We start from the raw sequence: 27423 nt of genomic DNA on the forward strand, positions 1-27423 counted from the left end.
CTTCACTTTCAAAGAGGACTATGGCCAGAGAGGTGATTCTATGACATGGAAGTGAATTGGATTTAAATAAGAGAGGGCTGTACAAAGTCACCAGCTTCACTTTATTCTCAGTAATCATCTGGGTCCAGTGGCATAGAATAGAGATCAGGATTATTGAAGATGATAAGGATGGAGATCCAGCAAAGGGCACTAGGAGTGATTGAGAAGATAAGAGGAGAACCAAGGGAAAATAATTTCAAAAAAAAATAAAGGAGATAGTATTGAGGAAGAAAATATGATCAATAGTATCAAATGAACCATATATTTTCCCTTGCACTCTCATTTTTCTCATTTTCTGACTCTTATCCCTATAATGGTGAGTATACTCCCAGTGGTTAGACCTCAAAATTCTCAGCATTTTCCCAATTCTCAACATTTTTGGAAGGTAGACCTGGCTCAAGCTGGATGCCAATTATTATCCTTCATATCTGTTGTTGTTCTATAAGCTACTAACTGGTATTCTGTGTCAGTTCCTTCAGGTCTTCAGCTTTTTTTTCAGTTGAGCCAAACTGTCTGAGCAAAGGATGGTTTTATGTCTCTTGTTCCTCTGCAAATTGCTATCCAGAACTAAAGTCTACTATTTGCTACTACAGAATGATCGAGTGAGGTCATATGGAGAGTATACAGGTAGAGACTATAGTAGCACCAGGGAAATCCCAGAGCAGAATTCAGTGACAGTAATGGTGGGTCTTACTTCCAACAGAGAGGCTTGGGAAGTGTTGGTTATGCTGAGTAAACATATTAGCACCAGTTTCACTGCTAATTTATAAGGCAGCTGTTAACGTTACTAAGCTTCTTGGTTTCTGAACCTTTGGATATAGCTGAAACTTCTCTGGTACATAATTTCACATCTGGATAGTTTTTGAGAATTAGTGAAAACTGTAGAAAATGCCTAGTTTGCCAACTTTTTTGTCAGGTGACATGGAAGTTAGACCTCAAATGACATCTCCGCTTTGACACCTCATCTTGGTGTATTTATCTTGTTTTTTTCTTTGACAATACTAGGAGGTCTCTGGAGTGTCTTCCTATTTGGAAAGTATTTGAATATTATCTTAGAGATTGAATATGTATCATCATAGAACAGAATAGCCCAGCATTGTGTGAAATAACTTCTTATAAGCATGTTGGCCACCTTGTAATGTACATGACAACTCATTACAACTTTCTACATGATGAGGAGGGGTTATGATCTGTGTTTATGGAATCCTTCTAGTTACAATGGATGGAAGTCGATGGGAAGCAGAGCTACACTGTATAAAGAGAAAAAAAAAACTCTAACAAAGCTATGTAAAAGAGAATGGTATTGCTTTGGAAGGTCATTGGAGACCTTCAAGCAAAGTATGGCTTACCACTTAGAGGTTTGAGGTAAAGATGATTCTCTTTTGGCTATGGGTTGGATTGCATAATCACTGACATTGTCTATGACTCTTAGATTCTGTGACTCTGAATACCTATGATAGTACTTTATTTCACCAGATAATTTCCCAAATGAGAACATAGAACGTGTATAGAACGTGACCCAAGGATGGAGAGTTTTGACAAGGGAGAAGAAGTCTGCATGGGTTAACAGAGTAAAGGATATGAAGTATCATGGAATTAAGGAATATTAGTAATAAGGCAGAAATTCTCCAACGAATGACAGAGGGAGGTTTCTACAGACAATCTTCCTAGTTGAGTTTTTTTTTGGGGGGGTAAACCCCTGGTTTCTGTTAACGTGCAAATGTTGAGGTATGCATTATGATAGTTGAAGTAAGTAAAGTCAGAACAGAACTGTTCTCTTCAAGGAAGAAAAATAGAATACATCCACAGGCACATTTAAAGAAAAAGAAGTATATCAAATGAAGCATTAACAGATAAGCAATTTTCAGGTCTTTATTAATGCAAGTGGAAATCTTTATCCTCCTTCCCAACATGTAATTTAGGCACTAATGTCTTTATTTATATGTCAGGGTTAGTAAAGTTCTAGACTACTGGAAGGTTAGATTTTGGAAAACAGCAAGGGCTAATACCACAGGAGGGAATTTGGAGGCACAGTCTCAACTGAAAGTCATTTGCCATCCTTCTTTGTGTAGCAATTACTTCAGATTTGGAAGATTTTTTTTTATTTTTAATGTGGATCCCATAACTTGAAGATGAAAATTCATTAATCCCCAAATTTTAAAACTTCCTAAGAGCCTTAAAACTTCTAACCTGAAATCACCTACAAGTCAGTCAATAAAACATTTATTCAGTATTGATTTAAATGCTGGAGCAACCAAGAAAAACAAAAAACAGGTCCTGATCTCAAGGAGCTCCTGAGACAAAATACAAAAAACTATCTTTCTCTACTACTATTTTTCTCTCTAGGAATATACAGTACTATGTAGCTATGTATATGTGTGTACTAGCTAGTTGCATTGCTCATTTCCCCCTTTTCTCTCCTCCTTTCCCCTTGTTTACCCAATTTTCTCTCCTCTCTTCATTTTTATCATTACTGTATAAATAGGGAATGAATCATTCTAAATATTTATTAAATGCTTACTATGTTCTAGGTGCTTTCCTAGGTGTTGGAGAAACAAATTCCTATGCAAAAGAGGCTTACATTCTAATGGGAAGACTTAGAAATGGAATTCTGCTTTGAAATTATTATATTGGTTAAATAGTTTTCCCCCCCAAATACACAATTTTAGCATAGGAATAAAAGATTTTCTTTTTTCTCTCCTCAGAAAATAAAATTGAATTACAATATTTCTTACTTAGAAGACTTAGAACTTTTTTCTTTTGTTCTGTGAATCAGTCAACTAAAAGAGGAGGCAGAAAGATTTCCCCCATTCCTAATATGTGGGGAAATGTAATAATATTATATAGTAAAAGAGAAAGCTATAATTGGACTCATCTTTCTCACTTATTTAATTTTCTATACAGTTTAAGCAAGTTGCAGAACTAATGGTTTTTAAAGATTGAACTTTACAACTATTAACACTGCATAAAAGTTTAACTATGGTTTTATAAGGAAGAATAGTTGCTTTTAAACCTTTCAAGAAAAAGGTAGAATAATGAAATTCTCTGTGCCTGTAGTCGAGGCTATTCTGAATATTTCCTCCTGAGGCAAAAAATAGCATTTTTCATAATTTACATAAATCATTAGGATGCATGACTTATTTCCAGTAAGCAGGTCATTTCAGTGATGTTTTGATGTTCACACCATGCTCCTTTACCACAAAGTCATCTCATGTTGAGAAAAAAACACATTATTTTATACAATAGTACAGAGGATATTTTGTATTTTTTTCAAGGACATTTGTGCAGTACATTTTTGTTTTTAAATAACACCAAATAATTATGATCTATCTGAAAATTCTAAAGTGCCTAAGAAGGCATTTCAAAAATAAATCCTTTATCACTGTGTAACCTTCATTTGTAGAAAAGGGTTTTATTTATTTCATCAAAATCATAAAATCATTGAATTGTCTGCCTTTCACTCTGGGCATTGGACTCGATTGTGTGTCCCTGAAAACATTTCAAGCACAACCTCTTGACCTCATGTCTTTTGATGGAATCCAGCTGAATGAAAGCTCTTATTATGATCTTTCCTGGTAAAGTAGAATTTAAGTCAGACTGTCATTATGGAATTAGGAATGAATGACACTGTAGTCTTTGCAGCATGAAATAGCTCATTTCAAGGTCCGCGAATCATTTCTTTCAGTCACTTGTATATCAAAATGGTAACAAAAATACCAAGCTTTAACATGCAAAACCTTGTTTGGTCTTATTTATTCATGTATATTTTCTGGCCTTCTTTCAAGATTCAAGATGAGGTTAGCAGCTAGGGTAAAATTATGATGCACAAAGGAGCTTAAAAAACAGATAGATTTTTTTTTAACAAAGGTTATTTTTGTGCTCTGTTTAATCAGATGTTCTGTAGTACTGAATGTGCCACTTAAGGCAAAAATAAATATATTTGTGTGTGTGTCTGTGTGTGTGTGTGTGTGTGTGTGTATAATAGTCAGAGCCATTTCTCTTTTCAATTATATTATATTCATTTATCTGTAATAGTTATCTATATAAATTATTTAGGTATATAGTTTTTGGGGGCATGGCAGTGGAGGCTGTCAGGTTAATGACTTGTCAACAGTCAGTGTCAAGTGTCTGAGGTCAGATTTGAACTTAGCTCCTTGTGACTTCAGGACTGGTACTCTATCCATTGCACCACTTAGTTGACCCTATCTGTGTAATTAATGCCCTATTCTGATTCCAATTTAATGTAAGCAAGTTCTTTAAGGGAAGCATATCTTTCATTCCTGGTAAAACACTTAGTTGGGATTTAGTTTTATTGTACAGTCATTCCATCATGTCTGATTCTTTATGACCCCATGACACATTAGGTCCTTCCATCCTCCACTATCTCTTGAGGTTAGGACAGCTAGATGGTGAAGTAGGGAGAGTACTGGCTTTCAAGTCTGGAGGACCTGAGTTCAAATTTGTGTCAAACACCTGCTACTAGCTGTGTGACCTTGGGCAAGTCACTTAACCCTAATTGTCTCTCTTCCAATGTCATCTCCAGTCATCCTGATTCCTATCTGGCCACTGGACTCAGATGGCTCTCGAGGAGAAAGTGAGGATGGTGACTTAGCACAGCACCCCCTCACTCAAATTCAGTTCACATGTCTGTCATGGCATCACTTCCCTGTTGATGTGGTCTTCTTCAAAAATGAAGGACAAACATTATTATTATTATCTCTTGAGGTTTGACTTAAGTTCATGTTTGTTGTTTCCTTCATACTATCTATCCATCTCATCCTCTATTGTTCCCTTTTCCTTTTGCCCTCAACCTTTCCCAATATCAGGATCTTTTTCAATGAGTTCTCATTATGTGGTCAAAGTACATTAAACTTCAGCTTCAGTAATTGATCTTCCAGTGAATTAGCCTGAATTAATTTCTTTACGTATTGACTGATTTGACTTCTTTGCTATCCAAAGGACTCTCAAAAGTCTTTTCCAGCACAATTCAAAAGCAACAATTCTGTGACTCGGCTTTTATTATAATTCAATTCTCATTACCATTCAATGCTACTGGAAAAACTATAGGGACCTTTCACTAAAGGGACCTTTGTTAGCAAGGTAATGTCTCTAATTTTTTTTAGAATGCTGTTCAGATTTGCCATAGCTTTTCTTCCAAGGAGCAAGAATCTTTTAATTTCGTGGTTGCAGTTGCCATCTGCAGTGATCTTTGAGCCCTAGAATTTAAAATCTGATTCCATTTCTTCTCCCTCTATTTTCCAGGAAATGATGGGACCAGTTGCCAAGATTTTAGTTTTTCTGATATTAAACTTCAAGCCAGCTTTTATATAGTCTCTTCTTCATCCTCAGCAAGAAGCTTCTTAATTCCTCTTCAGTTTTAGGTTTTAATAAATATTGATTTATGTATTTATTTATGATTTCTAATAAGGCCTACATGCTAGTTAATGTAAATCAACATTCTTTATAGTGAACTTCAAGGTGTTTGAATGAAGATCCTTTTAAACATTTTTTTTATTAAATATTTTATTTGAGTTTTTGAGTTTTACAATTTTTCCACCAATCTTACTTCCCTCCCCCCCCCCCACGGAAAGCAATCTGTCAGTCTTTACTTTGTTTCCATGTTGTACATTGATCCAAATTGAGTATCATGAGAGAGAAATCATATCCTTAAGGAAGAAACAAAAAGTCTTAGAGATAACAAGGTCAGACAATAAGATATCTGGTTTTTTCCCCCCCTAAATTAAAGGGAATAGTCTTTGAACTTTGTTCAACCTGCATGGCTCTTTATCTGGATACAAATGGTATTCACCAATGTAGAGAGCCTAAAATTGTCCCTGATTGTTGCACTGATGGAATGAGCAAGTCCATCAAGGTTGAACATCACCCTCATGTTGCTGTTAGGATGTACAATGTTCTTCTGGTTCTGCCCATCTCAGCAGCAGTTCATGCAAATCCCTCCAGGCTTCCTTGAATTCCTGTCCCTCCTGGTTTCTAATGACATACATATACCACAGTTTGCTAAGCCATTCCCCAAATGAAGTACATTTACTTGATTTCCAATTCTTTGTCACCGCAAACAGGGCTGCTATGAATATTTTTGTACAAGTGATGTTTTTTACCCTTTTTCATCATCTCTTCTTTTTTTTAAAAAATTTATTTATTTATTTTGAATTTTACAATTTTCCCCCTAATCTTAAAGTATAAGAGATAGCAAAATTACATAATAAGATAACAGTTTTAATTCCCCCCAACCCCCCACAGAAGGTAGTCTGTTAGTTTTTACATTGTTTCCATGGTATACATTGATCTAAGTTGAATGTGATGAGAGAGAGAGATATCCTTATGGAAAAAAATAAAGTATAAGAGATAGCAAAATTACATAATAAGATAACAGTTTTTTTTTTAAATTAAAGGTAATAGTCTTTGTTCAAACTCCACAATTCTTTCTCTGGATACAGATAGTATTCTCTATCGCAGATATCCCCAACTTATGTCTGATTGTTGCACTGATGGAATGAGCAAGCCATTAAGGTTGATCATCATGCCCATGTTGCTGTTAGGGTATATAATGTTCTTCTGGTTCTGTTCTTCTGGTTCTGCTCATCTCGCTCAGTATCAGTTCTTTCCAGGCTTCCTTGAATTCCCATCCCTCCTGGTTTCTAATAAAACAATAGTGTAATGAAGATCCTTTTTAAGGAACAGATTTTATTTTTATCTAAATTACTAAAAATTAATGGTATATTGATATTAATTAATTATTAATGGTGTAGTAATAGTGACAATAAGGAATCATTTATGTTATTTAATTCTTGAAATTAAAATTAGTATTCTCAGAAGGAAAGGTTTTTTTTTGACCCTTCTACACTCAAAAGAAACCAAGGTTTGTTGAATGTTTGAATTTTGAGGAAGATGCTAGTTAAAATTTAGCCTGCCAAATATTCATGTGGAGAAATAAGCAAAATCCTTTCCCATAAAAATAAGGAAGTTTGCTTTATTATAAGGTATTAATATCAAAATGTTTATGACCATAAGAGAAACAAATAAAATATCTATGTTTATATTTTTATTTACTATGAAGAGATGATTTCATGGGAATTAAATAAATGGATCCTTCGATAGTAGTAAAAGATAAAAATTTTGGAGACAAATTTAGCAAAATACAAATAAAAGTTAACAATATTAAAAGAATATGCGATCTCTATACAAACTTAAACAACTGACCTTGGATACTGATTATACACAGATAACTAAAGAATCATAAATCTCACAGAACTGTATTACAAAACAAGAAACCAGATACCAAAGCATAATAAATAATAGAAAAAATAGAGGAAAAAAGCAACTAGTAAGTTAACGTACAGACAAGAATTCAGCCTGACAATGAAGAGATAATCAACAGAAGAAAAAAAGAGAGAGGTTTAAACTCCAGTTTAACAATTGGTAGTAAAACTTAGCAGTTTAAATAACTAACAAATCTTCCAAGCATTATAGTAATTACTCAGAAATGAAGCTAAGTCTATCTATTATTCTATATTCATTCAAAATTTAACTAGAAAATGGTTTTTGAGTAAAATGTATGTGAATGTGGAAATGACTACTACATTCTCAAGGTCTGTGAAAGAGGAAAAGAATTGTGAGCATAATCTGATAATCACTCTAGATTTTAGGAAAGCAGATATCAAATTTCCAAAAGGAAGTTAAGAAAGATTTCATGGACTGAACTGACTCAAGGGAAATGAGTGACTGACAATGCTCAAAAATGAAATTCTGAAACTGAAAGGAAAATAGTTACAATAAGGAGCACAAGTAAGTTTTTTCTTATGTAATCAATTTAGATAAACAAGAATCAATTCAATTTTTTATTTTTAAAAAATACACAGAAAATGAGGGGCGGCTAGGTGGTGTAGTGGATAAAGCACCGGCCTTGGAGTCAAGAGTATCTGGGTTCAAATCCGGTCTCAGACACTTAATAATTACCTAGCTGTTTGGCTTTGGGCAAGCCACTTAACTCCATTTGCCTTGCAAAAAACCTAAAAAAATACACAGAAAATGGAAAAAAAATGACAAGATAATATCAATGTTAAAAAAGTTCAGAAATGCAAAAGCTAAATCTTATGAGGGTGGCTAAGGACTTAAAAAGGGTTGGTTTTGTTGTTGTTTTAGCTAATTTTGAGTTGTAATTTCATTGGGGAAAATGTAGGTTAAAAAAGAGAATTTTTTCCTTATGATTAATGGGATAATGATAACTGACAATAAAGAGAATCTCTAGTCCTTCAATTTCTGTTTTTGTTTCTTTTATCTTTAAAGAACACCTAGCAGTGACTAATAGGATTTGATCCTCTATAGATATTCAGAGATTACCTAGCTGTCCTTGATAAATTCAAGTCACCTTGCTCAGATGAACTACATCCTTGGATCCAAAAAGAAGTGGCAGTTGTGATTGCGGAGCCATTGTCAGTGAACTTTTTTATGATGGTGGAAATATAGCAGAAAAAGCATTAGATTGAAGAAGGTCAATTCTGTCCTAGTTTTCTAAAAGGAAAATAGAACAGAGTTGACTTTGATCCTTTAGACAATTCTCAAGCAGATCATCAAGGAGCTATAATAGTAGAAAGGAAAATGGTTCAGAATGACTACATCAAGAAAATATCATGTCAGATTCATTTCTTTTCTAAATAGCTTTTCTAAATATTATTCATGCTTTGATGTAGGAGTTCATAATATTCTTATAGAGAAGGATGGAAAGAGATGGATTAGATGATGTAATAGATTAATCCAGAATTAACTGCATGACCATATGTGAAGATTAGTTAGCTAATGGCCCTAAGTTATTATTACAAGAAGTTTTTTTTTTTAATTGCAAGGCAATGGTGTTAAACGACCTGCCCAAGTTCACATAGCTAAATAAGTATTAAATATCTGAGGCTTGATTTGAGCTCAGGTCCTCCTGACTTCAGGTTCAGTGCTCTATTCACTGTGGGCCACCTAGCTGTCACACTACAGGAAGTTTTGAGAGATCTCTGCTTTTTAACATTTTATCAATGACCTAAAATAAAAGTACACTTGTCTCCATTATTAAATTTTCAATTGAATCAAAACTGCAAGTCATAATAGATGTGAATAGGATCCAAAATAATATTGATAGGTTAGTACTGGGCTTAATTTAATAAGAAATTCAAAATTGATCTATAGCTATCCATAGATAGATGCAGGTATAGTCTTGAACTTAGGCACAAAAAATTTTTACTTTATAAGAATACAAGATAAGGAAAGGGAAAGTATAGAAAGATCATCTTGAATTTATACAAATACCTCGAATGGGTTTAATGAACAAACTCAACTTGAATGAACTGTGTGATTAAAGCTAAAAGAAACTAAAGTTATCCCTTCCACATTTTTGCCTTTAGCCATCACAGTTTTGATATATCCTAGGTCAACATAAGAAATTAAATGGGGATTTGGGGGAAGTTTTGCAGAAACTTCCGATGACATGTGAAAGAGAGCAGACCACATAGAAAATGTTTCGAAACTCAGAAATGCATAAAATATATATGTAGCATTGTATAATATCAACATATTTTCTCCTATAATATTATGATATCTCAGACTTCTACTCTGGTATAAAGGAGAGTCAAAAAAATTTTACATCGATTTTCAAGCTCTTAATTCACACTACGGACACTTTACAGTTGTCCCTTCCACATCACAGGAGTTGGGGTGTTGATAATTGTAGCGTGTTCTTGGTGTGAATTAAGAGGAATCAGAATAGGGAGGTGTTAGTCTCACTATATTTGACTCCTGAGTTTTGTACTGGGTTCTGGACACCATGGTTTAAGGGCAAGATATTAATAAGCCGAAAAAAAGGAAGGCAATTAGGATGTAAGGGTAGAGAACCCAAGATAGTGGTGGAAGGAGTTGACCTTGCTTAACCTTAATTTTAAAAGTTTCTGCAGGGTATGGTAACATGTAACTGAAGTGCTTTTATGTGGAGAAGCCATTAAAGGGATTAAAGTTTGCACCAGAGGATTAGGAGTCACATCTGAATGTTGTAAAGAAGTAAAATTTGGCTCGATGTTGGGAAAAACTCCCAAATAATTACTGTTCACTTGTGTTAGAGTAGAGGTTCTTTTGGTATATGGATGAATTTATATGACCTTGAAACTTCCCTCTAATTTTTAATTTAGGTGATCCCAGAGCAGCGTATTACCAACAATAAGATCTCCAAATCAAAGCCATTTTAAATCTGTCTCACCATCATCTCTCTCTCTCTCTCTCTCTCTCTCTCTCTCTCTCTCTCTCTCTCTCTCTCTCTCTCTCTCTCTCTCATACACCCCCCCCATCTCTCCTCCCCTCCCCTCCCCTCCCCTCCCCTCCTCTCTCTCTCAATGTTTAAGAAAATATAAAATGCTTTTATGACTGAGAAAGCAATAAAAACTGGGGTATGATTAAAAATAATTCATTGAACTTGTGATGATATTAGTTATTCATTCATGTTTTCTTATTCTGTGCTCTATGCTTCATAAAGTAATAAATACTTCATAGATGATTGTTAAAAGCTACTGAATCGCTTTCTCCCATATATATCAATGTAGCTTAAGTTATCAATCTATTATTTCTTTTTCTTATTATATGATTGATCCACTATTCACATTGGTATTTGATAAAATTTCTTCTTTGTAACCAAGCCATTTATTAAGTGAAAGCAGCTGTCACACTCACACACCCCACCAAGGAGGTTTTAATTAAGACTTTTACCAGAACTCCTTTTATCCAATAGAGGGTATTGTGGTATTGGGACTCTCAAGCAGCAAAATTGGCTGATGAATATATTTTTATAAATAGTCTAACCTTACTCTTTGGTTGAAAAGGTAAAGCTGTATGAATTTGAATTTTAAGGTAGAGATTTGTGTGGAAATAAGATCCCAAAGTAAGATATCTATTCTTGAAAGCCATGTTTTCCCCTGGGACTCTGTGACATAGAATAAAACTTGTAAAATATTAGCTGCCAGTAGAATATTATTTTCTTCTTTCATAGTCTCTAGATCAGAGGTGTACAACCCTTTAGCTCTTCTGGGTTCCAAGACCCAGCAAAAAAAAAAAAAACCCTCAACGGTCACATGCAGAATTCAGTGGCTGTTCAAAAATATAGTGCAATTCACAACACCAAGAAACACTATGACCAAGGATACTGGGATTGCTTGAATGGGTCTCTAAGGCCATAGAGCCAACATAACTAATCTAGATGTTATAGTGAAAGGATAGGATTTAGGATTGAGTCTGAAAGACCTCAATTTAAATCCTCTCTGAATCAAGGCAATTACAGCTATGACCTTATGCATTTTATTTAATTTCTCTTGGCTTCAGGATTCTTATCTATAAAAATAGGCACAATAGGACCAACCTAAAAAGATTGTTGTGAAGATCAAATGAGATTATATTTATGTTTATATCTAAGATATATATATATATATTTATATTATATTTCTATATATAGTATATATGTGCACATATACAAAGACCTTTGTACTATATAAATCCTAAATATTATCAAATGCTAGTTATAATATTTTGATTTAGCAGTGTCAAGAGATCATATCTATGTATTGATATAGTACACAATTTATATGACATTTAAGAATGTTTATACTTAAACCTTTGTTGTTGATGTTTTCTAGGCTCTATGGTACTCCCCTCAATATTGATCTTTGGCCTGCCTTAATGGTGGAAGACCTAATCCCTGGTACAAGAGTAGGACCAACTCTGATGTGCCTTTTTGTTACCCAGTTTCAACGATTAAGAGATGGAGACAGGTGAATAAATTTGTCTGTATATATATATATATATATATATATATATATATATATATATATATTTTTTTTTTTTTTACTTTACTGACCAAAGATGACCTATACATACATTTTTTTGTCACAATCTGAATGGAAGCTTATAAAACTAGAATTATGTAATTTCTATCTCTTAAAATTATGTATTCTATAATTATACTATGAATCAGTTGTAGCCAGTACAGTTTCTCTGACCATTAATGATGTTAATTCACAGTTATATCTTCCATCTGGGCATTTAATGAAAGAGAATAGAAAGAGATTTTATTATTTTTTTCACTACATATTGAAAATGGTTCAAGGAAGATAAACACAATGATATCCACATTTGGGTCTGCAGTAGTTTATCATAATAAACAGACAGCTCCATTAAGGACCAGAATTAGTGATCCCACAGATCTTTCTATTCCTATACAAACAGAAGGATAATAGACCCATTCTCCTAGATTGTAGTTCTCCATGTTAGACATCTGTGGTCCCTTGGGATCCAGTCTGTAGATTGGGTGGTCTATCTATTGTCTATCATACTGATATATGATCTTAGTAGTTTTTCACATGATAGCCTGTCTCTAGAACATCTGTATCCTCTGACCTAATAAATTCTTCATTTCTTCAAGTGTTCCATTGTCTTGTTTTATATATAATTTCCCCCTTAGATTCAGAGTAATCAAAACTTGAGTTTCATTGTCAACTTGCAGTGATTTATAGACCTGAACTGATCTTCAGTGGTTATTGACTGCTCTGACACTGATAAAGAACCCTTCAAGAAAAATTAGTTATAGAACATACTGAAGGACTTTTGTCTTGGTTGACTTAAGATTTTTAAAAATTAGTGTTCTAATGGCCTCACATTAGAACCAGGGTGACTAAAAGTTTCAGATAGAACATCAGTTTATGGCAATATTGGAATAATTTTTCCCAATAAACAAACATTTTGTCATGACTTGTTTTTTAATAGTGAGTCCATAGATTTAAATTATTCATTGAGCACAAATGTACATGTTTCAGTAGAGAAATGTGAACTTTTCCCTTTTAAATATAGCTTGATTCAGCTTTAAGGCTATGAATGTTACCAAAATACTCTAAGAAATATACATGACCTTTAAATTACTGATTTTCTTTGTAATAAAATATATGTTGCTAAAGAAACTTCATTTTCTAAGCTATTTTTTAAAGTTTTTGTTAGAAAAATAATAGTGTAAAGATATGCAATTTAAGAACATAATATAAAACACTGAAGGCAATTAAAGTACATTTAATTGGAGAACAAATGTGATCCCTTCCATATGGTGCTTTCTCTTCCTGCTCTTATCTTTGCCTCATTATCACTGTTTGACATGCAGTTTAATTCTCAGGCAGCTGATCCATGATACTGTGTCTTTCTTGCCTGCCAACTAGGTTCTGGTATGAAAACCCTGGAGTATTCACGCCAGCACAGGTCACTCAGCTGAAACAGGCTTCACTGGCACATGTACTCTGTGAAAATGGCGACAATATTCAGCAGGTCCAGGCTGATGTCTTCCTAAAGGCAGAATACCCTCAGGGATACATGAACTGCAATGAGATACCAAAGATTGATTTGAGAGTGTGGCAAGATTGCTGTGAAGGTCAGTAATAAGTTGAATAGAAAGAAGTAAAAAAAAAATTCTTCCTTGATAACTCATTAGGCAATTTTAATTAGGTAAGATTTTTTTGGATTTAACTGTTATCTTCATTGCATTTTCAGTGGCAAAGGCTCACACACACACACACACACACACACACACACAGATAATTATGTAATTATGTAAAATCTCCAAGTTCAAATCTTGTAACAGAGACTAGTTGTGTGGTCCTAGACAAGTCATCGACCCTCTGTCTGCCTTGGTTTCTTTATCTGAAAAGTAGAGAAAATAATAACACCTACTTCTTAGCCTGGTAATGAGGATAAAATATAATAACTCATGTAAATCATCTTGTAAAACTTATAACAGTGTATACATGCTAGTTATCATTACTATTACTTACTGTGTATGGGTGTAAAAAAGTACTTGAAAAGATCTATGTCATTGTTTTATCAATTCCTTTTACTGACTATAACTCCCTGACAATTTAATATATAACTTTATGAATTACTGTGATCAAAATCATGCATCATGAAGTAAGTATTCATGAGCCTTGACTTGCTCTCTCTCTATATAACTAAGATTTGAAAGAAAAGCCACCATCCTTTTTTGTTATCTGGTATAATTTATGTGATAGATGTGTACTAATGCATCAAGATATTTATACACATTTTTTTATTTTAGGTAGTGGGAAGAGGAGCTATGTAGGATACCTTGTCTCTAATTAAGATTAATGTTAATGAGAAAAATGTTTTGGCCATTGTAATATCCTATATTTATAGAATCCTATATCCTATATTAGATAGGATCCTATATATTCATAGTGTAGGTCAGGTTGCTATATAATAAAGTTGTCTTGAACATATCTTTTGAGAGATGAGAAAATCACATTAATTCTATAATATCATATTATAAGCATTCCATAAAATCATCATAGTCTTCCATCACTGTTGGATCTAAGAGTCCTATCCTCTACTCATCTTGTCCCAAAAATGCTTTTATTAGATCTATTAAAGTTGAATTTACATTCCAATGCTTTTTGTCAATTACAAAAAGCAGGCCCAACAGAATGCAGAGCATTAAATATAAAAGAATTATAATAAAATAATGATTACCCCTATGGCTGTAGCTAATTAGATGGTATTGAAAAATATGAAAGAATGAAATAAAAGCAAACCAAGTGCCAACTATAAAAATTATAACTGATAATTATATAATATTTAAAAGTTTGAAAATTAGTGACATGCAACAGTTTCAATAGGGTTTCAGTACTGCATAAACTTAATTGTGTTTATCATATGAACATCTAGAATTAGTGAGTATTGAGGACAATTACATAATTTCGAGAGTCCAAAGGTTCTAATCCATATATGAAATGGACTCAGAACTTTCTCTGGTCTGTGGGCATTCCTCTTCATGTTCTCTAGTTTGTTAGTGTTCTTCTAAAACTAGTTTCCAGAAATAAATACAGATGTTTGGTGATAAAGATAGAGTATGGATAGAAGACTGTCTCTTCCCTTTTCCTAGAACTTAACTTCATTTTAATGTATCCTAAGATCATTTTAGCCTTTTTGAATGTTATATCAAATAGCTGACTCCTTTTGAGTTTTCATCCTACTAAAATTTGCTGTTGTATTTCAGAACAACTACTATCTAACTATACCTTCTTAATTTTGTTCTTTTTAAGTTGTTTTTTTTTTGTTTTTAGTTAATAAACATAAATATTTACTGTGTGCTAGGAAATTTGCTAATCACTAAAGATAAAGTAAGGCAAAAAAAGATAGTCCATCAAGAAATTTATTCTAATAGAGGAGACAAAATATAAATGACTAGGTATTTACAATTTACAACTATATCTATACCTAGACACACATAAGTGTACACACATATATTTATATTTGCATGCACACATATATACATATGTGTGTAAACACACATAAATGAACAGACACATAGATAAAGACAGAGATGAACAGAGAAGATAATTTTAGAGGAGAAAGACCTCGACTTAACATAGGGAAGTAAGGAAGGAGAGCATTTCAGAAATGGGGAGATGAATGGGAAACTGGGTCTTAAGAAAAAGAAGTAAAAAAGTAGATCACAATTTAATTATTAGTAACTAATATAATAGTATAATGTTAATTTTTCTCATTGTTAACTTTATCCTGAGCAGTTTCAGTTGAATGATGAGTTTAGAAGCCAGACTGCAGAGGATTTAGAAAAGAGTGAAAGCAGAACAAGTATTTCTGTCTAATAATGACTTTCTGAAGGAATTTAACCACAAAGTGGAAGAGAAATATAGGACAATAACTGACAGTGTTAGTTGGATCAAATAATTTCTAAAAAATATAATTCAACATGGAAGCATCCAGAAGATAGAGAGAGATTAAAGTAAGAAGTTGAATCATAGAGGGGTTTAATCTCCTGGAAGACACTAGATGGAATGAGATCAATTGTGAATGTTGAGGTGTTTTCCTTGGCCAAAGGAAGGGCCACTTCATTGTGTTAAGAGATGAAGGAGATTGGGGGAGAAAGACATTGAGTTGTATGAAATGAAGAGGAGAGGGAGAAAAGCATCAAATGGCCTAAATATTTTTTTTTGTTTGTTTGTAAAATATAAGGGAATTTTCTCATCTGAGAGGAGGAGGGCATAGTGAATCAATTAAAAAGGTTATTAAAGTTCTGTCTGTCTCACTTCAGGAATGGTCCAGTTAAGATTATGTACCATAATTTTGTAGTGAACCCAATCAACATGGTTTTTGTGGCTTTCTTTGATTCTGTTTAGTAGACCATGAATAGGAATGAAGGCAATGGGTGATGAGAAAAAGGAAATATTTTAAAAACTGCCTTTTTAATACAAATGTTTGCCTGGTGATTTTGTAAAATTTCAAATCATGAAACAGTACAAGTCTTCAATTTGGCAATGAAGAGTGTCAGTTAGACTAAGGCATATTTGCAGAGACAAATTATATGAAGAAATAATATAGAAGTTATTATTGAGGAAATTTATTATCAGAAAGGAGAAGAGCCAAACACATAGCAAGGATGATGAATAACAGATGAATAATGTTACAATTATACAAATCAGAAGCTATAAAATGTAAAAAGAACCAGAGGCAGGCCCCCGCAACCAGTCTAAACTGGAACTGTGTTGGAGAACATGGATAAGAACGATGCAAAACTGAGAAGTTTTAACTGGATTGAGATCAACATCAGTGGAGGGAAATACCTAAATTACAGATTCCTACAAATATCTTCAGAAAAGTCAATTCTCTAGTAAAAATCACTTAAAAAATGAACCAAACCCTAATTTAAGGATCTCTAAACAAATTATATGGCAAATAACTGGAAGTAAAATCCGTCTAATTTTGTATTATTTACTTACCAACAAGAGCTGGTGATTTTTAAAAGGCCTTTCTCCAATTGAGTCATTTTAAATGAAATTGTTACAATATATTGCATTTATTAGATTAGATTTATTGATTATATTATGATATTTGAATATCATCAAATGATATTATTATTGTATAATGTTATATATTATACATATTGCATTATATTGTCATATCATTATATATTATAAATATTTGCTTTATTTATTATAATTGATTGACAATTGATAATGACAATCAATTTTTTATGTTTTGAAAATATTTTATAATATCAATTTGCATGTAAATACAGTATATTTAGGCAACTTCCCTTGAATATTATATGAGAAATTGCTGCTTTGAAGAATCAAGTAGTTCATGGACCTTAGTAACCTCATACAGTCCCAAAGGTCCTAATATTCTCCCAAAGACATCTCTTTTCCCCATGATTTTGGTCAATTGCTTGTACTTTTTACCCTCAAATTACAAAATAACTCTATTTTGGGGACAAGGATTGTTAACTTTGGAGTGGATATTGGGGTAGTGCAGTTGGATTTTTTTATTTTATTGCTATAAAGGATTATTGAACAGAAAACTCTTTTGCTAAAGCAGCTCAGCAACTAGTCTATTTTGTGACTATTTTAGCATTTTCTTGGTCACCTAGAACTCAGATCACTCAACCAATATCACAAAGCTAGTGTATATATATATGTATATATATATATATATATATATATATATATATATATATATATATATTAGAGAAGTTACTTGAACTCAGATTTAACTCTGAGGTCCTATCACATGTTATCTCTATTCATTAAACTACAAATTATAAGCTTGTGTTATTGAAATTTTGGTTAACAGCATCATCATCATCATCATCATCATCATCATCATTACTGGGCAGCCATGTGATACAGTAGATAGGGCATCAACCTTGGAGTTGAGAAGACCTGAGTTTGAATCCAGCTTCAGACATTTGACACTTGCTAGCTATGTGACCTTGGGCAAGTCAGTTGATGATGATGGCCTTGAACCAAGGCACCTCCAGTTGTACTGATTCATATCTGGCAACTGGACCAAAATGACTTCAGAGCAGAAAGGAAGCAGATGACTCAGCACAGTACCCCATCAATCAATTTCAGTTCGTTTCCTTGACATGGCATCAGTATCATGGCATCACTATCATTTTTTATGTTATAGTGTATATGATAAAAGTATATAATAGTTTCAAGTAGTTAGGATTTTTTTTAGGTTTTTTTTCAAGGCAAACAGGATTAAGTGACTTGCCCAAGACCACGCAGCTAGGTAATTATTAAGTGTCTGAGGCTGGATTTGAACTTAGGTACTCCTGACTCCAAGGCTGGTACTCTATCCATTGTGCCACCGAGCCGCCCCCCTGGGATATTTTTTATGGATATTCTGTCAATTATTTTAGAGAAATCTCTACTTTCCTCTTCTATTCTTGCCTTTGCATATATAGAAAAAAGAATAATGTTTAAGGGGTTTAATTTTTTGAATTGTCATCTTTCTCTAGAGGAGTAGAGGCAAATTGAATTCCATAGATTTCAGGTAGGGTTTTACATGACTAAGAATTAATATCCTATTGAGATGAATGTCAATCCCTCATGTACATTTTCTTTAATATGTCTTTCATTAAAATAATATTTGAAGTTGAGTATTTTCTAGAAATCACTTTCACTAAAGCTGTATGCTTACCATTTAATCAACATGACTATGTGAAGATGCCCTCAGAACTAACTCTCAAGGAACTTATGATTGAATAGGGGAGATAGCACTATGGGTAGGACTATAAAAATACAGAGGTAGATATAAAATAACCTTAGAACCTGGGGAGGGAGATATTGGGAGGAAAAAATCAGATGGGTGAGAGAGGGAATTATTTGAGTCTTGAAGGAAGCCAAGGAATCTAAGAAGAGGAGGAAGACTTGCTAAGTATGAGGGGAAATGTAGCCAGTGCAAAGGCAGGACAATGAGAAATTAAATATCATATATGAGGATCAAATTAGTCAGGATATCTGAACTATAGCTTGCATAGGGGGAAATTAGAAATATAGTTACTTAATAAGAATTTACTAAGTATTTTGTTCTTGATGGTCATTGTACAAGCACAAGGAATACAAAGAAAGGCAAAAACATATCCCAAATGACCATTGAATAATCTCTGTTTTCTTTTGCTATTGTTTTTTTTTTTTTGCCACAGCAGTTAAGGATAAAAATGAGATATTTAAAATCAATATTAAGAGAAAGACTCCCTAGGCTTTGCCAGACTAACAAAAGAATCCATCATACATTACAAAAGAAAAAAAAAGGTTAAGAATCACTATCTTTTGAAATGTTCATGATTTCAGTGAAGATCTGTTGAGATAGGTTATAACCCCACTTCACCTTTTAGTAATCTTCCTTAATTGCTGAACATAGAACCTAGAGTCCTTAAGACCTGTGTTCAAATCCAGACTCAGAAACTTACTCTCTGTGTGACCATAGGCAAGTCACTTAACCTCTGTTTCCTCACCTAACAATTTAGGAAAAACAGAGCACATACCTTTATCCATAACATAAAGTGAGTCAGTTATATATTGAAATAAAGGGAAAAAAGATGAATAAGTTATATGCTTATGTAATATCTAGAGAACAAGAGAAAGTCCTCACCATCTAGTAGAAATCTTTCTTTGACCTGAGCTTTGCACTGTATTTCTTCTAAGACAGTGTTAACTACCTTCAACAAGTAAATGTCTATGTATTGTATGTCCAACTTGTTTTTGGAGGGTCATTACGGAACGTTATCCCTGCTGCTTCATTTTTCAAGGAAACACATGAATTTTTTTATGTTTTTTCAAGGCAAATGGGGTTATGGCTTGCCCAAGGCTACACAGCTAGGTAATTATTAAGTGTTTGAGGTCAGATTTGAACTCAGGTACTCCTGACTCCAGGACCGGGGCTCTATCCACTGTGCCACCTAGCCGACCCTGGAAGATATTTGCTTGAAAGAGCATCTTTAAGATAAAAAGTTACTCTACTCATTCAGTTGTTCTTTTGTAACAGGTAACACACAGCACAATAGAATATATTTTTCATATCAATCAACTAGGGTGTCTATAAAGATGTAACTTGCTGAGGAACGCCATGTATGTATTACAGAGTATTTCTGTCAGTGTGTGTGGACCAGAGCTATGCTGGTAGAGAAGGCAAAGAAGGATTTAAATATCCATCATTGGAGGAAACAGCCACATTGGTGAAAATTCTGGTCATTAAAGTACTTAATAGGAAAAACTATTTAGGGCTGTCCATAAAAACAAGATGAATTAAGTAGAATAAAAAAAGCTTAGAGGGTCTAACATGGAACATTGAGGGTTCAAAGGTTTCTTTCTGAAAGTAAATCTTCAATAAATGTATTTATATGATTTGTGGAGGAATTATCAAATGAAATGCAGAGAGATTAGAAAGAGAAAGCAGCAGGACCAAAATTTATAAGTGCCAAGGAAGCTAAGATCAGTTGTTATTATTGAATTTGTTCAATAAATTTTAGCCCTCACCTCTTCATCGAGATTTGCTGGTTAGTCTTCTTTTTTCCACTTCTCATTAAAATCATTTCACATTTAAAAAAATTAGTATAGATTAATCAGATCCTAAAATATTGTTTTATTTTGCCCCTAACGTATTTATTTTGTAAACCTTTTCCTTTCCTTTCTCAATTCTCCCTCTACAATTGTGTTTCTAACCAAGACTTCTTTACTCCCATAGTCATTTTTGTTTCATATATCTTCCTCAAAATCATTTCTCTCTTGTTAATAAAACAAACCAACTCTTCTGGTTAGCTATGCTTTTAGAATTACTACCTTGGAAGGGGGAACTACAGAAACAATAATCCTTATAGGTTATTGCTCAATTCTAAAATCATATTCCACGTCATCTAATCAGCAGGATCTTTGCATACCATTCTAGGTAATACAAACACATCTTACTCACCACTCTTCTTAAATGTAACCATTATTCCTTATCACTTCTCCATTTGGTTCTGTCAAAACCTCACAATTGGTACATCTGCTTGGCAAATCAAGTACCAATTCATTTTTATCAGAAGTGAAAAATGATTCCTCATATATAATGTAGCTCAAGTGCTAAAATAAAACAAGCCCCATGCTAAGCCTCCATGTCACTGAATCAGATAAATCCCTTTTCAAATAAAAAGAGTTTCACAAACCACAAACAGATGTATATTTTCTTCTGAGATTTATGCAACCATCTGGTTTTGTAATTTCCAGCTGTATATTTCACATTAACTTCTCTTTTTAAAGCTTCAAGTCATTTTAAATACAGTGTATTTTATAACATATGTAAATATATTTATGTTTACTCATGACTTTTGTTCAAGTAAATTGTGCTTCTGTTTGTAGGCTAATGAAAGTTTAATTTCCTCCATAAGTGACTGATTTTAATATGATAATATTTCATGATGCTGCTGCTGTTCCATGTCTGACTTAGAAATCCCCTTCAAAGTATTTCTGAAAAATATGAACTATAATAACCCCAAGGAAACCTTAGCATGACAATTACCTTGCCACCAGTAAGGGTCTATTTGAGGGTTCTAAACATAAATTTGTAGTAGACTCTGTAAAAACTGTTGCATGATTTTCTTCACCTTTGAATTTTGTTACTATATTTAACATTAGGAGCTCTTCCCCTTTTTTGTGCTGCTATTACAGAATGTCTGTGGAAATCAAGGTGAAGATAAATATATAAAACTAATAAAAAAGATTCTAAATAACCTTAAAAGGATAATAGAAATTATAAAATATGACCTGTGCTCAAAATGTGATATAGTCAATACATAAGAATAATATTGATACAGTTTAGTTTAGCTATAGAATAAAATATTTCTCTGGAGCTACTTCCTATGTTAAATTTCCCAAGAATTGAATTATCATTCCAGAGGCAACATTTGCTTATCTGCTATCTCTAAAGAAAAAAAATTGTTTAGATCAGAACATAGCATTCAGTTATTAAATTCTTATTGTATTGCTTAGGGTAGGAAAATGGACTTTTTAGACAAAGATTTCTTCTTATAACAAACTTTTCTCCTTGTGCTATTGTCATAATATTTTTTGTTTTAATTTTTTTTTACAAGGCAGTGGGGTCAAGTGACTTGCCCAAGATCACACAGCTAGGTAATTATTATGTATCTGAGACTAGATTTGAACTGAGGTCCTCCTGTCTCCAGGGCCAGTGCTCTATCCACTGCACCACCTAGCTGCCCCCTATTGTCATATCTTAAAGGCTTACTTGTCATATCTTAAAGGTATACAGCTAATTTGCAGTCCAAACTAAAATAAAATAAACTCATCAATGACTGTTAGGAAGGGGAAACATTTCTCGAGAAATGGATGAAAATGAAAATATTTTTGCTTTAAATTTGGAATAAAGCTTTCAAATATTTGACATATTGAATTTGTACATGAAAAAGGTATCCTGTGCTTTGTTGGGTATTGGCATTAGAGCACAAGGATTGAATAATTTCTCCTTTCTGTCTTCTTAGAAGCTCTATTTCATACAAAGAAATAGCATTTGAGGATTTGGTCAATGGGCTAACTCTTAGTTCTTCTGTGACATTAATATAGACTCTTCTTTTTCACAGACTGTGGAACAAGAGGACAGTTCAGAGCATTCACACCAGAATTTAGAAGAAAACGCTCTCTTCAGTATAGCTACCCAGAAGAGAAAAATGAAGACTCAGCTGATATGAATAACAGGTATATATAGTATAAGGACTTAATTTCTATAGATTTGCTTTCATTTTGAGAACAAGGTAACAAATGCATTTTAAAACAAATGAAATTTTAAGATATAGTCAATCTTCATGGCATATGCCAAACTATTTATTATTTTATGCAGAAAAGCTCTTTCTTGAAAAGGTAATTCTTCTACTACATCCTTGAAGCAAAGCTATTCGGTTCCTCTTTCAAGAGTGAATTGAAGGAAAAAACATTCATTTCCAAAATAGTCCTTTCTATTCGGAGAGAGGAATTATTAACTGAGAAATCTTTTCTTATCTAACACACCCATTAGAAGCAAAGAGAAAGCAGTTAATCTTTCTAGAAAAGTCATGTTCTCTCTCTATTGCCTTCTCACCTCTCTTGTCTCCCAATATCAAAACCTGATTTTCCTTTATACCATGACTTTCAATCTATTCTCTTAGTTCTATACTAATCATCACCCTTATACTAGTCCTTATACACAGTCAATTCTTTTACTCATCTTGATTCTTTGGAAAAACAGTTCAACTCTACCCATTCTTCTCCTTTTGAATTCCTTGCCCTCTTATTAAATCACCTATTCTGATCTGTCAACCTTTAGTCTTAGATCACTCCCCTCATCTGCTACTTTCTCTCCAACATGTGTTGAATAAAGATGGAGAAAATCATGAAACTGTTCTGACAGGATGCACTGATGATGTTTGTCCTTTGTTCTCCAAGAAGCTCATGCCATCAGGGAGGTGAAGCCATAACAAACATATGAATTAGATTTGAGTGAGGACGTGCTGTCCTAAGTCATCAGTCTCACTTTGTCCTCCTGAGCCATCTGGGTCCAGTGGCCACATATGAATGAGGACGACTCTAGTAGGCCCTGGATGTGAAGCAGAGTTAAGTGACTTGCCCAAGATCCCACAGTTAGTGAGTGTCTGAGACTGCACTTGAACTCCCATCCTCCTGACTCCAAGGCCAGTTCTCTATCCACTGCGCCATCTAGATGTGCCTTCTACTACAAATTTGTGTTTCAAATGCTCAACTAGGCCCTCACTACTGCTAGTTGTAATACTTTCCTAATCCTTGACTATTCCTCTTTCTTACATCTTATTATCCCATTCACCACAGCAGCTCTAACAAACATTTTCATCTCTCCTTATATCTCATGTCTCCTCCTCTCCTCACTCTTTCAGCTGAGAACCTTCTCTCATAATTTATCAAAAATGGCCATTTGCCAAGAATTTTTTTCTCCTATCTACTTAATCTTATGCCACTCTGATATCTTTAGTCACTATCTCTTTCTTCATCCACCTATCTCTCATGGAAGAACTGGTACTTTTCCTTGTACAAACAAACCCTTCTACTTACAGGACTGATCTGATTCTTTCCATCTCCTCCATCAGATTGTTCACTTTTGCATTCCCCACTCTTTTACTATGTTCAGTCTTTTCTGGTCTACTGGCTGTTTCCCTATTACATCCAAATTCATGTCTTCTCTGTCTTCAAAAATCTCACTGAATACTTTCATCTCTGCTAACTATTCTTCCATATATCTCCAATTGTTTGTGGTTAATCTGCTTGAGAGGACCATCTACAATAGGTGCTTCACTTACTTTCCTCTTATTTTCCTCTTAACTCTCAAAATCTGGTTTCTGACTTCATCATTGAATCAAAAATGAACTTTCTGTTTTTTTTAAGATTTTATTTGTTTTGAGTTTTACAATTTTTCTCTCAATACAAATGAACTTTCTAAAGTTACCAGTGATCTCAGTCTACCAATGGATTCAATTATTATCTCTATGCTAATGATTCTCACATGGGCTTTTCCAGTTGAATACTCTCTCTCAACCACTACTCTTCCATCACTAACTGCCTATTAGATATTGAAAGTAATGTAGACTCTTAAACCAAATGTCTAAGATTGATCTTATTTTTTTCCTCCAAATCCTTCTAACTTCCTAATTTACCAATTAATGCCAGAGACACTCCTATTGTCCCAGTCCTCCAGGATCACCACCTAGGTATCATCCTTGACGTAGCTCTCACTCCCATAGCCTATCTGGGGCTAGGAGAAATCAACTCCACTTTTCTAACATTTCTTGAATGCCTCCTCTCCTCTGATTGTCTCTACCCTGATACAGAGTTCCATTTCCACATGCCTGGACTACTGAAGTAGCTTGCTGCCTGGTCTGCTTATCAACAGTCTATTCCACTTTAGTCCATACTTTACTCACTGCCAAAGTGGTTTTTCTAAACTATATGTCAGATTGGGTTACCCTCCTCAATAAACTCTAGTAGTTCCTATAACCTCTAGTATCACATTTAAAGTCTTCTTTTTAGTGTTCAAAACCCTTTATATTCCACCCTTTATATTGTCAGCCACCTTTCTAATCTCCTTACACACTTGCAGTACATTTTATGTCCTCCTCATAGGCTTTGAATAAGTGACACTGACTTCCTTGTTGGTCCTCTAATAAGACACTCTGTGTTTTGACTGCAAGCACTTTCTCAAGCTGTCTGTTATGCTTTGAATGTGTCCCTTTATCTCTGCCACCTGACTTCTGCATTTTTCTTCATGTTCCAGCTAAAAATCCTATTTTCCACAGGAAATCTTTGCCTATCCCTCTTAATTCTAATATTTTCCCCTCTGTTGCTTATTTCTAGTTTATCCTATATTTGGCTTGTGATTTGTAGTTGCATATTATTCCCCTTATTGAATTGTGAGTTCAGTGATGTCAAGAAGTTTCTTTTGATTTTCTTTGTATTGTCAATGCTTAACATCATGTCTGGCACATAGTGGCCTCTTACTAAATGCATATTGACTGACTAAGAAATTCTAATTACAAATAACCATTATAAAAAAATTAACCAAGAACTGAACTCAATACTACAGATACAGTCCAGGACAGTTCCTGGCCAGAGTAGGGTAGGAGTATTGCTTATCTTATTTTGTATAGTATGTTTCATTTCATGATTCCTTTGATATCATGCTGCATCCCACTAATTAACTAGAATGATAGTCATTCCTACTCTCCTTAATCTCTGGATGTACATTTCCTCTTTGTCTTCTCTAAGGAATTATAGGTTTGAAGGATATTTTTGCTAGCTAATGAGAGTTATTCTAGATCATTGCAACTTAGTTGGAAAATTTTTTATTCTGACTATTGTGTATGTATACCAAGGTCCAGAATAGTACTTTAATTGTATTCATTTTGATTTCTTTTGGCACTCTAGACTTTCTTTTTATTATCATTTTTTTTTGCACATGTATATCTTTGTTACAAAATTGTATTGCTCTTTGGTCATGGTTCCACACTACTCTCTAGAAAGGTTGGATCTGTCTACAACTCCACCAGGAATGAATCAATGTCCCAATCCTCACACAACCTCTCCAACATTGATCATTTTCCGTTTTTCTCATTTTGACCAATCTGATAGGTTTGAGTTGATTCCTCATAGTTATTTTAATTTGCATTTCTCTAATCAATGATTTGGAGCATTTTTTCATATATAGCTTTAATTTCTTCATTTGAAAACTGTCTGTTCATATTCTTTAACCATTTCTCAATTGGGGAATGACTTGTGATCTAATGAATTTTATGCAATTTAGTACTCTAGACTTTCTATAATTGTGTGCTCCAGTGTTACCTAAAATGGACTTCTTGTCAGGGACATTTTGTAGTACTAACTTTCCTGTACCGGGCCTGTTTATTGCTACTAGAGTCAGTATATATTCTGGCAGTGAGGCTGGGATTCTGTTAAACTTAGAAAACTGCAGGAAATATATCTCTGCTTTCAAGGATTCCAGGAAAGCAATTGAATCCTATTCTGCTGTAGAAACTGAGCCAAACTGGGGCTTCAACAGATGCTCTGGGTTTTGAACAAACTGATGTCAATCAGCTGCACCTTGAGATGTGTATGCAAAGTGACAGCATAGTAATCTGAAATTAAACCTAATAAAATAACCTGAGCAGAAGAAAACAGTGACTATCGAAGTCTGATATCAAGCCTAAATTTCTCTAATTGCAGGTTCTGTTCATTACTACTGGTTCTGCCCTCTGTGGTCAGAGAGAGTAAATAAGTCCTCCCATATGACAGCTCTTCAAATAATAGAATATTTTATTTGTCAGGTTATTCATCATCAGGTTCTTAGTTAGCTCCTCTTATGATGTGTATCCTAGTTACTGTTCTTTGAACATTTTCCTGAATATTAACTTCCTTCCTATTCTGCATTGCAGAACTAAAAATAGTAGTACAGATTTGACCAGATAAGGATAAAGTATAGTGTCTATTACCTCCTTTTCCTGGAAGCAAATCCCCTTTCAATGTACCCCATGATAATAATAGCATTTTTGGCTATCATATTATGATATTGATTTATATTAAACCTAAGAGTTCATTAGACTCTGGATAAAACTCAATGGAGCTAGAACAGAAGATATGTTTTTCTCTGTAGTACATGGCACCTATATCAAAAATTGATCATATACTAAGACATTAAAAGCCTTACAATCAAATGTAGAAAGGGAAAAAATAAATATATCCTTTTCATATCATAATGTGATTAAAATTACATGTAATATAATATGTAATATAGATAGATAAACAAAAATGAATATGATACTAAGTAACTTAATTTTAAAGAATGAGTGGATCAAACAAATAAATCATAGAAATAATTACTTATTTCAACCAAGAAAATGATAACAATGAAAAATCATACCAAAATGTATGGGATGCAACCAAATTAATTTTTAGGCAAAATTTTATCTCTAAATGCTTATATAAAAATAGAGAC

The 27423-nt window shown here is 33.6% G+C and overlaps 1 protein-coding gene across 6 annotated transcripts in view; it reads left to right on the plus strand.

Annotated features, from left to right (window-relative positions):
• Positions 1–27423, plus strand: part of PXDNL (peroxidasin like) — a 586539-nt gene that overhangs the window by 523805 nt on the left and 35311 nt on the right. For all 6 annotated transcript variants that reach the window (XM_074206820.1, XM_074206824.1, XM_074206821.1 and 3 more), the window contains 3 exons: positions 11715–11849; positions 13281–13489; positions 22517–22631. In XM_074206820.1, the coding sequence (XP_074062921.1) occupies positions 11715–11849; positions 13281–13489; positions 22517–22631 (459 nt within the window). The remainder of the gene's footprint in view (positions 1–11714; positions 11850–13280; positions 13490–22516; positions 22632–27423) is intronic.

This window comes from Macrotis lagotis, chromosome X, assembly GCF_037893015.1.
Source record: "Macrotis lagotis isolate mMagLag1 chromosome X, bilby.v1.9.chrom.fasta, whole genome shotgun sequence".
In the NCBI taxonomy this organism is placed as follows: Eukaryota; Metazoa; Chordata; class Mammalia; order Peramelemorphia; family Peramelidae; genus Macrotis; species Macrotis lagotis.